Source organism: Pleurodeles waltl, chromosome 1_2 (genome assembly GCF_031143425.1).
Source record: "Pleurodeles waltl isolate 20211129_DDA chromosome 1_2, aPleWal1.hap1.20221129, whole genome shotgun sequence".
Taxonomy (NCBI): domain Eukaryota; kingdom Metazoa; phylum Chordata; class Amphibia; order Caudata; family Salamandridae; genus Pleurodeles; species Pleurodeles waltl.
The window spans coordinates 1030752011-1030765066 of NC_090437.1; the positions used below are offsets into that span (position 1 = coordinate 1030752011).

The 13056-nt window shown below is 41.2% G+C and overlaps 1 protein-coding gene across 1 annotated transcript in view; it reads right to left on the reverse strand.

Moving 5' to 3' along the window:
- Positions 1 to 11996: 11996 nt before the first annotated feature.
- PGM2 (phosphoglucomutase 2) overlaps positions 11997 to 13056 on the reverse strand; it is a 252015-nt gene continuing 250955 nt past the window's right edge. The window contains exon 14 of the mRNA XM_069202119.1: positions 11997 to 12527. Within this exon, the coding sequence (XP_069058220.1) occupies positions 12425 to 12527 (103 nt within the window). The 3' untranslated portion in view covers positions 11997 to 12424. The remainder of the gene's footprint in view (positions 12528 to 13056) is intronic.

Here is a 13056-nt window from a genome sequence, read left to right on the forward strand (position 1 = left end):
GCCCCATTACCTGATAAAGCTTGGCAGAAAAAGGCTCTTGATTTCAGAGGCCCATTTGAGCTCCTACCTTCCAGCAAGAGATACGTGATAGTCTTAATTGACTATTTTTCTAAATGGGTGCATTTTGATTTTACAAACGTACCCAATACTGAATCAGAAATTACATTTTGAAGAATGTTTTAGTATACAGGGTCCACCCAATGAAATTTTGACAGACAATGGAATACATTTTACAACTTTGTGCCTGAAATATTTTATTGAGGAACAACATATAAAACACATTAAAGTAGCACTCTACTCAAGTTCAAATGGATTAGTTGAGAGAATTAACACATTTCTGAAAGAAGGTGTGCAGACAGCTAAGACTATAGGTTGTGACGTTGAAAGCTTTTTGAGGGAGAAGATTTAGGCTTACCATTTACCTTCTCAGAATACCACAGAAGTATGCCCATTTGCACTATCGAGAAAAGAGATGCAAGACCAGGTCTTTGCCCAGATTGGATAGGATGGTTAACTGATAATGGAAGGAATAATTGCAAAACTCAGTACAATTGGCTGATAATGTGATCTTGAAACAAAATAAGGTCAAAAACAAGTTTGACAGCAACATCATGTAAGGCAAGTAAATCTTTATGTTGGGGATTGGGTGTTAACAAGGATTCCTGTGAAAAGGAGAATCCAAATGGTCAAGACCTTTTCGCATTGAAAAAATATATAAAGGTTCAGTGTTATCTGGTAAAGGGTGGAGAAGCAGGAAGGATGTCATTAAGGTCACTCCAGTGCAAGCTGCTTAAATAGTAAAAGATACAAATGAGTTGGATGGATTTAACTTAAGCTTTTGGTGTGTTCCTGAAATTAGAAGCACCTCTGCTACTATTGTACATAATGTTGAAAATGTGCTACATGATGGGAGGGATGAGATTCCTGTAAACGTGAACAGTACAATTACTGGGGAAGTTAAAGTAGAACATGAAGAAAGTGCAGATACTGAGTCTGCTGAATGTATTCCTGTACCTACAGATGTAACAAATGTTGGTAGGCATTCTTTAGTTAAATACACAAGAAATGTGGGACTGCCTTCAAAATGTAAAGATTTGTATTTTAATTAAGATAGAGTTCAAAGTATATCTATGGAATAATATACATACACACACACACACACACACACACACATATATTTCTATACATATATATATATATATATATACACACACACACACACACACACACACACATATATATATGGAAAATGTCACTTACCCAGTGTACATCTGTTCGTGGCATTAGTCGCTGCAGATTCACATGCTGTGCACATCTCGCCATCTGGTGTTGGGCTCGGAGTGTTACAAGTTGTTTTTCTTCAAAGAAGTCTTTTCGAGTCACGAGACCAAGGGACTCCTCCCATTTCGACTCCATTGCGCATGGGCGTCGACTCCATCTTAGATTGTTTTGCCCGCAGAGGGTGAGGTAGGAGTTGTGTATGCTAGTAATAGTGCCCATGCAATGGAGTGAATGCGTATGTACATAATAAAGTTTTAAGTAATATATTTACAAATGTACAAATGTTTAAGATCTACTTCTAAACGGCTACAGGCTCCCGGGGAGGCGGGTGGGCGCATGTGAATCTGCAGCGACTAATGCCACGAACAGATGTACACTGGGTAAGTGACATTTTCCGTTCGATGGCATGTGTAGCGGCAGATACACATGCTGTGCATAGACTAGTTATCTCCCCAAAAGCGGTGGTTCAGCCTGTAGGAGTTGAAGTAGTTTGAAATAATGTTCTTAGTACAGCTTGACCTACTGTTGCTTGTTGTGCAGTTAGCACATCTACACAGTAGTGCTTGGTAAATGTATGAGGCGTAGACCATGTTGCTGCCTTACATATTTCGTTCATTGGAATATTTCCTAGAAAGGCCATGGTAGCACCTTTCTTTCTGGTTGAGTGTGCCTTTGGTGTAATAGGCAGTTCTCTTTTAGCTTTAAGATAGCAGGTTTGAATGCACTTAACTATCCATCTAGCAATGCCTTGTTTTGAAATTGGATTTCCTGTATGAGGTTTTTGAAAGGCGATAAATAGTTGTTTTGTCTTTCAAATTAGTTTTGTTCTGTCAATGTAGTACATTAGTGCTCTTTTGATGTTTAATGTATGTAGTGCTCTTTCAGCTACAGAATCTGGCTGTGGGAAGAACACTGGTAATTCTACCATTTGATTTAAGTGGAACGGTGAGATTACTTTTGGTAAAAATTTAGGATTGGTCTGTAGAACAACTTTATTTTTGTGTATTTGAATAAATGGTTCTTGAATGGTAAATGCTTGAATTTCACTCACTCTTCTTAGAGATGTGATGGCAATTAAAAATGCAACTTTCCACGTTAAGTATTGCATTTCACAAGAGTGCATGGGCTCAAAAGGTGGACCCATGAGTCGTGTTAGGACAATGTTGAGGTTCCATGAAGGAACTGGTGGTGTTCTTGGTGGTATAATTCTCTTTAGGCCTTCCATAAACGCTTTTATGACTGGTATCCTAAACAATGAAATTGAGTGCGTAATTTGTAGGTAAGCTGAAATTGCCGTAAGATGTATTTTAATGGAAGAGAAAGCTAGGTTAGATTTTTGCAAATGTAGTAAGTATCCTACTATCTCTTTTGCAGATGCGTGTAAAGGTTGAATTTGATTATTATGGCAGTAATAAACAAATCTTTTTCACTTATTTGCATAGCAGTGTCTAGTGGTAGGTTTTCTAGCTTGTTTTATGACCTCCATACATTCCTGTGTGAGGTCTAAGTGCCCGAATTCTAGGATTTCAGGAGCCAAATTGATAGATTCAACGATGCTGGATTTGGATGTCTGATCTGTTGTTTGTGTTGTGTTAACAGATCTGGCCTGTTTGGCAGTTTGACATGAGGCACTACTGAAAGGTCTAGTAGTGTTGTGTACCAAGGTTGCCTTGCCCATGTTGGTGCTATTAGTATGAGTTTGAGTTTGTTTTGACTCAAATTGTTTACTAGATATGGAAGAAGTGGGAGAGGGGGAAAAGCGTAGGCAAATATCCCTGACCAGTTCATCCATAGTGCATTGCCCTGAGACTGATGTTGTGGGTACCTGGATGCGAAGTTTTGGCATTTTGAGTTTTCTTTTGTTGCAAATAGATCTATTTGTGGCGTTCCCCACATTCTGAAGTAAGTGTTCAATATTTGGGGGTGAATTTCCCATTCGTGGATCTGTTGGTGATCCCGAGAGAGATTGTCTGCTAACTGATTCTGAATCCCTGGAATAAATTGTGCTATTAGGCGAATGTGGTTGTGAATCGCCCAATGCCATATTTTTTGTGTTAGGAGACACAACTGTGTCGAGTGTGTTCCTCCCTGTTTGTTTAGGTAATACATTGTTGTCATGTTGTCTGTTTTGACAAGATTGTATTTGTGGGTTATTATGGGTTGAAATGCTTTCAGCGCTAGAAACACAGCTAACAGTTCTAAGTGGTTTATATGAAACTGTCTTTGCTGAATGTTCCATTGTCCTTGGATGCTGTGCTGATTGAGGTGTGCTCCCCACCCTGTCATGGATGCATCTGTTGTTATTACGTATTGTGGCACTGGGTCCTGAAAAGGCCGCCCTTGGTTTAAATTTATACTGTTCCACCATTGAAGCGAGATGTATGTTTGGCGGTCTATCAACACCAAATCTAGAAGTTGACCCTGTGCCTGAGACCACTGTGATGCTAGGCACTGTAAGGGCCGCATGTGCAACCTTGCGTTTGGGACAATGGCTATGCATGAGGACATCATGCCTAGGAGTTTCATTACTAATTTGACCTGTATCTTTTGGTTTGGATACATGGCTTGTATTACATTGTGGAATGTTTGGACTCTTTGTGGACTTGGAGTGGCAATTCCTTTTACTGTGTTGATTGTTGCTCCTAGGTATTGCTGTGTTTGACACGGCAGAAGGTGTGACTTTGAGTAATTGATTGAGAAACCTAGTTTGTGTAGGGTTTCTATGACATAATTTGTGTGTTGTGAACACTGTATTTGCGTGTAGGTTTTGATTAACCAATCGTCTAGGTACGGGAACACATGTATTTGCTGCCTTCTGATATGTGCAGCTACTACTGCTAGACATTTTGTAAAAACTCTTGGCGCAGTCGTTATTCCGAATGGCAACACTTTGAATTGGTAATGTATCCCTTGGAATACAAACCTTAGATACTTTCTGTGTGAAGGATGTATTGGTATATGGAAATATGCATCCTTTAGATCCAGTGTTGTCATGAAGTCTTGTTGTTTGAGCAGTGGGATTGCTTCTTGTAATGTAACCATGTGAAAGTGGTCTGATTTGATGTATGTATTTAATATTCTGAGATCTAGTATAGGTCTTAGAGTTTTGTCCTTTTTGGGTATCAGAAAGTACAGTGAGTAAACTCCTGTATTTAGTTCTTGTTTTGGTACTAATTCTATTGCTTCTTTTTGGAGCAATGCTTGAACTTCTAATCCTAGAAGATTTATATGTTGTTTTGACATACTGTGTGTTTTCGGTGGGACTGTTGGAGGGAATTCGTGAAATTCTATGCAATAACCATGCTGGATAATTGCTAGTACCCAAGTATCTGTTGTTATCTCCTCCCAATGTTTGTAAAATTGGCTTAGTCTTCCCCCCACAGGTGTTATGTGATGGGGGATGTGTGACTTGTAAGTCACTGCTTATTTTGAGGACTTTTGGGGCTTTGGAATTTTCCTCTATTTTTTTGGAATTGTCCCCCTCTATATTGCCCCCGAAAACTTCCCCGCTGATATTGGCTTAGGTAAGTGGGCCTTGTTTGAGATGTTGTGGTTTCTGTAGGTTGTCCTCGAAACCCTCCCCTAAAAGGTGTTTTGCGAAATGTGCCTCTGCTCTGCGGGGAGTAGAGAGCGCCCATGGCTTTTGCCGTATCAGTGTCTTTCTTGAGTTTATCAATAGTAGTGTCGACTTCCGGCCCAAACAACTGCTGTTCATTAAATGGCATATTTAGCACGGCTTGTTGAATTTCCGGCTTGAAACCTGACGTGCGCAGCCATGCGTGCCTTCTTATTGTTATTGCAGTATTTACGGTCCTTGCAGCCGTATCTGCTGCATCCATTGAAGACCGTATCTGATTATTAGAGATACTTTGTCCTTCTTCCACCACTTGTTGTGCTCTTTTTTGGAACATCTTGGGTAAGTGTTCTATCAAATGTTGCATCTCATCCCAGTGAGCTCTATCATATCTTGCCAAAAGTGCTTGTGAATTGGCAATGCGCCATTGGTTTGCTGCTTGTGCTGCAACCCTTTTGCCCGCAGCATTAAATTTGCGACTCTCTTTGTCTGGAGGTGGTGCGTCCCCCGAGGTATGAGAGTTTGCTCTCTTACGAGCTGCCCCGACAACTACTGAGTCCGGTGTTAACTGGGTTGTAACATAAACAGGATCTGTTGGCGGTGGCTTGTACTTTTTCTCCACCCTTGGAGTTATGGCTCGGCCTTTAACAGGATCCTGAAAGATTTGTTTTGAATGTTTTAGCATTCCTGGGAGCATAGGTAGTCTTTGGTATTGGCTATGAGTGGAGGATAGCGTGTTAAACAAAAAGTCATCCTCAATTGGTTCGGAATGCAAGGTGACGTTATGGAAAGCAGCTGCCCTTGCGATCACCTGTGTGTAAGATGTACTGTCCTCAGGAGGGGACGGCCTGGCAGGGTACGAGTCTGGGTTGTTGTCCGATACTGGAGCATCGTAAAGGTCCCATGCATCGGGATCATCTTGACTCATGGCAGTATGAGTCGGGGAGTGCATCAGTGGTGGAGTTGCTACTGGTGATGGGTGCACTGATGGTGGTGGAGACGGTGGTGGAGTTGTTTTCTTTGCCACCTTTGCCTGTGGCTCCTTGTCCTTTTTTTGAAAGGCAAGTTTTCTTTTTATTTTAATTGGGGGAAGAGTGGTTATCTTCCCTGTGTCTTGATGAATGTGGAGCCTTCTTTGAGTATAGTCTGGCTCTACAGCTTGAAGTTCCTCTCCAAATCTATGTTTTTGCATTTGGGAGGACAATCCTTGTTCCTCTGTATAGGAACCTGTTTTTGGCTCCGAGGCTGGATGTTTCGGAACCGAAATTTTTATCAGTGTCTTTTTAGGCTCCGAAGAAACCTTTGTAATTTTCGGCGTGGAGGTTTCTCGGTGCCGAATTTGTTAGGTGCCGCTGTCACGGTGCCGAAATTTCTCTGAGCCGATGTCTCGGGTCCGAGATTGCTGTGTGGCGGTATCTCGACCGGAGTCGGATGACTTCAACACCAGCGTGCCCTTTTTCGGTGCCTTGGCTCGGTCACCTATTTTTTTGGGCTAAGCCATGGCCTGTTGGCGGTGGCGTCCCCTGGGCTTTTGTTGACTTCTCGTGAGTCTTATGTTTCGACGTCTTACTCACGGTTTTCGGCATTTCTTCGGCCTCGAGCTCTTCAGAGTCCGACTCGTGGATAGAGAAAGCTTCCTCTTCCTCTTCGAAAACCTCTTGTCCTGTCGGCGTCAACGCCATTTGCAGTCTTCTGGCTCTTCGGTCTCTTAACGTCTTTCTGGACCGAAATGCTTGACAGGCCTCACAAGTATCTTCCTTGTGCTCTGGGGACAAGCACAAGTTACAGACCAGATGCTGATCTGTATACGGATACTTGTTATGGCATTTTGGACAGAAGCGGAATGGGGTCCGTTCCATCAGCCTTGAAGTCGCACGTGGCCGGGCCGACCAGGCCCCGACGGGGGATCGAAAAAACCCCGAAGGGCCACCGGAGCTCTTCAAAATTCAGTGTCGATCTGTTGTAGCTAACCCGATACCGAACGCAAACAATACCGACGTTTTTTCCGAGATTCTAACTAACTTTCCGACCCGAAACACGGAGCGAAAAGGAACACGTCCGAACCCGATGGCGGAAAAAAAACAATCTAAGATGGAGTCGACGCCCATGCGCAATGGAGTCGAAATGGGAGGAGTCCCTCGGTCTCGTGACTCAAAAAGACTTCTTTGAAGAAAAACAACTTGTAACACTCCGAGCCCAACGCCAGATGGCGGGATGTGCACAGCATGTGTATCTGCAGCTACACATGCCATCGAACATATATATATATATATATATATATATATATATATATATATATATATATATATATATATATATATATAAATAGATGTGTTTTTCCGAAAAGGAGAAGGTGTTGTACCTTTAAGATAAGCTTCACTGGTGAATGTGGAATCTATTTGTATTTTCATCTTATGATGCACATGTTTTAATTTGACTTGACTGTTCCATGGTCACGTGTGTGCTGCTGACTGTGGTTTGGTTTACTGGTTGAACAACAGAGGCAGCTGACGAGCTTGCTGAGGTCTCCATTTACTTTGTGACTGGAACTCCAAATGAAACAAAGTTTTGTACAAAGTATTATTGGATCTTTCACTTACTACAGGATCCCAGTGAGGAATCCAAACATAAATCTAGGTGTACAGGGTAGGACCCAAGGTTATTCTCATCAATAAGGATTGCAAAGCAATGTACACAAAAAAACACATGCTTAAGCCTTAGGAGAACACATTTATTTCGGTTGGAAATGCTCTTATTTTGCTTAGCACTATATTTTCTCTCCACGTGGAAAAGTCCTCTATTCCAAAGAAGGAGGCAAACCATTTTACAAATGCTGTATGTCTTACTTCTAGGCATATAATATGTCAACGTCTCACCATGATTGCTCTACTGATTGAGAGGTCATGGGCGGGGGAAGAACCATGACCTACCAGAGACAAATTATATCAATTTAGATGTCTGCAATTTTAACTGAGGTCATAGATTTTGGACAGAACATTGGGGTATCTGCGTTTTAAGAAAGAAAGTTAAAGAACAAATTACTTACCTTTTGCTAACAGTCTCTTTGTTGTATACTCTAGCTAACCTCAGATTCCTCACCTTTTCAATACCCCAGTACCAGACTTTATACAGAAACTTTTCTCCAATTTCTCCCGCATGATGGTAGGCAGGACCAGCGAAACCTGTAGCGGCTTGATAGTGCCTAATGAAATGTAGCCACATAGCAGTATATAGACACAAAACCTGCCTCCTAACACCAGTTTTCTCTTGAAAATCTTCTGCCCTTGAATGTGGATTGACCTGAAGGAGCATAAGCAAGGCAGTGTGAAAAACCTAACTTGTAGCCTTTTCAGAACCATAAAAGACCACTTTAAAGAATGAGGACGAGGGATGATGGTGAGAAATCTGGGTGCTATAGAGTCTCCAGCAGAAACAGCATTGCTTAAGACACATAAAATGTTGCTCTTTTAATGACAGATTTCACACCTTTGGAATAGACACTAAAGCAGTATCTCCTAAACGGTAGAGGGTCTGAAGAGTGGATATACATCAGGAAATTCCGCACAACTGAGCAAGTGAGATGGTTCTCCCAGCAGACTTTATAATAAAGACAGAAATGTCTAGTGAGTGTGTAGACTGCCAACCAAATAGCAGTCTGGCAGATGTACAACATCAAAACACAACTCAAGAGCTCCTTCTTGGACAGGGAGTAACACATTTTTATGCACAGGATGATCTATTAGGACATAGTTCATTTCTGAACTGTCCTTCCTTTCTTAGCACTGGCGAAAATAACAAAAAGCTGGTCTTCTGTCTGAAACTCCTTATATCAATCTATGTATAAACTTACAGTCCTCTTTTTATGTAACCAATGAACTCTCTCCTTCTCAGAGGGATGTGGCAGACAGAAAAAACGTGAAGTTCGATGGATGTCCCACATACAAGGGGGATTCAGTAGAACAAATGTGTGAGTCCAAAGCACAGATTTGTCTAGATGGTATATGGTGGCTATATTGACAGGGCCTATAGCTCACAGTCATGGCACACGATGTAATCACAATAAGTAAAGCAGCCGTAATGGTCAGTAACCACAGGGAACAGCTGTGCATAGGCTCAGATCAAGAACACAAGGGCCTAACTTAGGGTCCCACCATCAAACAATAAAGGGTGCAGGATGAAGCATATGTGAGTCTGTTGGAAAGAAACCTAAGACCACAATTGAAAAATCCATTATGATATCAAATTTTGATTACAGTCACACCCCAATTTTAGAGACCTTTAAACCTAATTTTAATGACTACATGTCCTACAGATTTATGTTACCAGCCAGCTGCCCACATGTCTAGGAAGAAGCATATCCCAAACACCAATAGGCGATCAGTGAAGAAGTCAGGTGAAATTTGAAATCCTGGAGTCTGACCCATAAGGTTGCAATGTAATGGATTACCCAAAGTCTTGCTTTAAAACAGATTATTTCATGAGACCCTTAGTCAGGTGTTAGAAATTAGCTGATGTTCGTGCTGCTCCCCAAACTTTGACGTTTCGTGCGTCTGCGTGAACCCTCATCTTGGGTCTAAGAGACATCACACCTTCCAAGACACATCTCTATTAAGATTTTATCAACTTATTAGTGCGATGCCATTGTTTATGCGCCTCTTGGTTGCGCTCAGAATAAAACAAAATGAAACAACTTCCTCAGTAAGCAAGTATCAATGTAGGGGGAGAAGGTAAAAAACCTCAACAGCTATCAGAGTATGACTGAAGCGCTAGAGAAGCACTCTGAAGTGCTAGTGTGTCAACCTTGTTCTGGTCTTCTGAATTCTGGTACTCGCTCTACATTTCACAAATAGGATGTAGAAATATGCATCATTTAGGTTTACAGTGCAGTACAATTTCCTCATTTCTCCCGCACGGACTATAGGCATGATTTGTGTTACTGAGAGTGAGGAATGGAATCTTGGTTGCAACTGCGACCCCAAAAGATACGATGGAGGGAAGTAAAGGTGAAAAAATAACTGATGTAGTGTAACTGATATAACACCATGGAGAAAGTTTTGTGGACCATCTGTGCAATGAACACCATTGCCAACACACCATTAATTGTGATAATTAGACTAAAATTGGGCTTACCATGTAACTGAGTGGAAAACATTAATAATACAATGATACTTAAAGAAAACCTGGAATATTTTTGATTTGTGAGTATTTGACCAATGCAGTATGCAAATGCTATTAAAAATACCGATTTGTGCTAGATCACAATCTTTCAGAACATTTCGGTAATATGGTGCACAGCTCTCCGCCTTGTCTGTGTACAGCAGAAATGCAAGAGTAGAAACCGTCAGTGAGCTGTGCTTGCGGTAACAGCATTCGACTAACAACCACAGCAGCCTAAGAGAGACTTCATGTAGATGGTAAGGAGCAGACGTTGGGGCAGGTAGGAACAGCAGTCTAAGCCTTGTCCAACCCTAGACTCAATTTGTCTTCTGCCTTATTTTCCAAAGCTTGAAGGTGGAATATGCTGTCATTGCCACTCTCGATACAGAATGGCCTCTAGTACCTTGAAGAAAAAGTACACTTATGTTTCTCGTCTTGTGAATGTTGACTCTTCCTCCTAGGCAGATTGTGGGAAATGAATCCACAGAGATCACGTCCAAACATTCGTAAAATCACCACTTAAATTCAACAAAATCATAGAACTTGTGTGCTCCTTTACTCCTCTGAATCCACAAATGTTTCCCCACTTACCAGAATTCGTAACAGTTGATTTCTGGGAATGAAGTACAATGTCTCTCAAGGGAAACATATTTGGTACCGTTCTAGAGTATTGGTTTGGTTAACCTGGCTAACAAAGAGGCTGGAGAGTGTGCATTTTGAATTGTTGCTGGTAATAGATCATATCTCAATGCCACAAGAGCACTTTTGTGGGCTTGTTGCAATATTGCTCATTGTACAACTAAGATTTCTCTGTTTGAGGTTTTGAGAGGATGAAAAGTCATAATACTGATTAATCCTGGAAGTATACCTAACTGAATATTTATAGGTGATACATCCGAAGGGAAGAAAATGATTTACGCAGTACTGCTGAATTCAAGCAAGAAAGTCAGTAAAACAGATATGACATTCCGAACCATAATGGGGGTGGATTGTCAATGCATCTTATGGGAATGTAGTCTGGATAAAATTGCCTGGAAATGTTAAGAAAGAAAGAATGACCTTTAGACTAGAACAGGTGGATTAGGAAGTTAAAAGCTATGCTATTTGTTCATTATCAGTTAAGATTAAAAAACATGTGTTAGAGAGTGATGAAAAAGTTAACTGTGAAAACCCTTACCCTCCCCAGAGTTGTGATGGTAAACCACACGGCAAAACAACACTGGACATTCAAAGATATGTGTAGGTTAGCTTATTTGTTAAGCACACCAGCCACAACCAGCATCCAACTGCCCTTCTCAGAATTCTCTGCAACTACCCAGAATACGGTTTTAAGAAAGAACCATGGCAGTCAACAGCAACGTGCCTGGCACAACAGGGCATCACCACAGTGACAAGGCTGGAAGTGGAAGCAGTAAAGTTCACAAGGAAACTTGCATTGGTTTTACTGATTCCCAACAAAACGAGGGCCTGATTTAGAGCTGGCAGATGGAATACTCTGTCACAAACGTGAAGGATATATCGTCAACCGTATTATGATCTCCATAGGATATAATGAGATCGTAATATGGTAGACAGGATATCCGTCACGTTTATGATGGAGTATTTGCCTCAGTCAAGATCTGAATAAGGCCCTGAGTTTCTTAGTCATACTTCTGAGTGTTACGTGGACGCCTGGGTGAAGAATAAGTTATTGGGGTTTGGTGTTCTTGTGAATGTATGTGCTGCGGAATGTACCACTAGATATGTTGCGTCGTGCTTACATCTGGTTGGAATGTCTCTAGGCCTATGAACCATAGAAACGAAGGCTTTAAGCTTATTCCATGTCTTGCTGTTGGGACCTGGAGACAATGAAGCGGGGAGTGGAATACTGATGCTTTCAGCTGAACCTGTTGGTCCCAATGCAGACATACGTCTCTTCTCTTCCTTTAAGACACAGCTGCTACGATATAAAATACGTGTATTGCACAAATAAAGACAAGGAGCATTTCTGTTTCCTAGTTTGTGACATTTATTTTAATCACAATGGAAAATAATACCGTAGGAAATAAATGATCACTTCTTGAAATGCTAACTGGTTAAAAATAAAACAAACCCAATAGGACACTGAATGGAATAAAAATATGGCACTTAGGTCAAATGCGAGCACCATCTTCTAAAAATAATTAATGTACACATAAAAACATAGGCCCGTATTTATACTTTTTTTACGCCGCATTTGTGTCATTTTGTGAGGCAAAAGCGGCGCAAACGTACAAAATACAATTGTATTTTGTACATTTGCACCCCCTTTGCGTCAAAAAATTACGCAAATGCGGTGGTAAAAAAGTATAAATATGGGCCATAGTTTTTATTTTGTGTGTACAATTATTCCTTTTGCACTTTACTACATTTAAGGAATCAACCGTGCTCATTTCATTCTGTCTTTGCTTGCAAGTTATTTTTCTTTGGCTGAAAGTAATGCTCTTCAATCGCCTCGGCCAGGTCATCAAGCTCCTTCTTCAGCTGTTCAAAGTCACTGGAAAAAGAAAGCACATGTTTTTATTTTTTATGGGTAAGTCATTACTGGACTCGTGACAGAAGCTAGAACCATTCCATTAACCTTGATGCCTTTGCATCTCTGCAGCACAACATTTAAACAAGATGAGTCATACAACACCATCACTGTCAACTCATTCATCTATAGACAGGTGTAGGTGTGCGTGCGTGCGTGATCCAGGGGTCGTTCATCTAAATAGAGCCACTGGTTCGGGGCCCCAGCGTGTCCTTCATGTGCAGCTTTAGGCACTGACTCAGACATTAAAACTCAATCCTATTTTAATAGGGTACTCTCCTTTGGGACCTAGCCTATAAAGCTAATTGTTCTTAACTTCCGACTTCTCATAGTCTGACCTCTTCTACATATTCTTTAAGTCTTCACTGAACCTGCTGTTTCTAAATCGATTGTTCTGCTTGATTTTCGTTGTACAGCCCAAGACTTGGGTATATCCAGACTGTATAACTGTAAGATGTTTTGAAGGCTTCTCATGTTCACATTGCTCCCACTT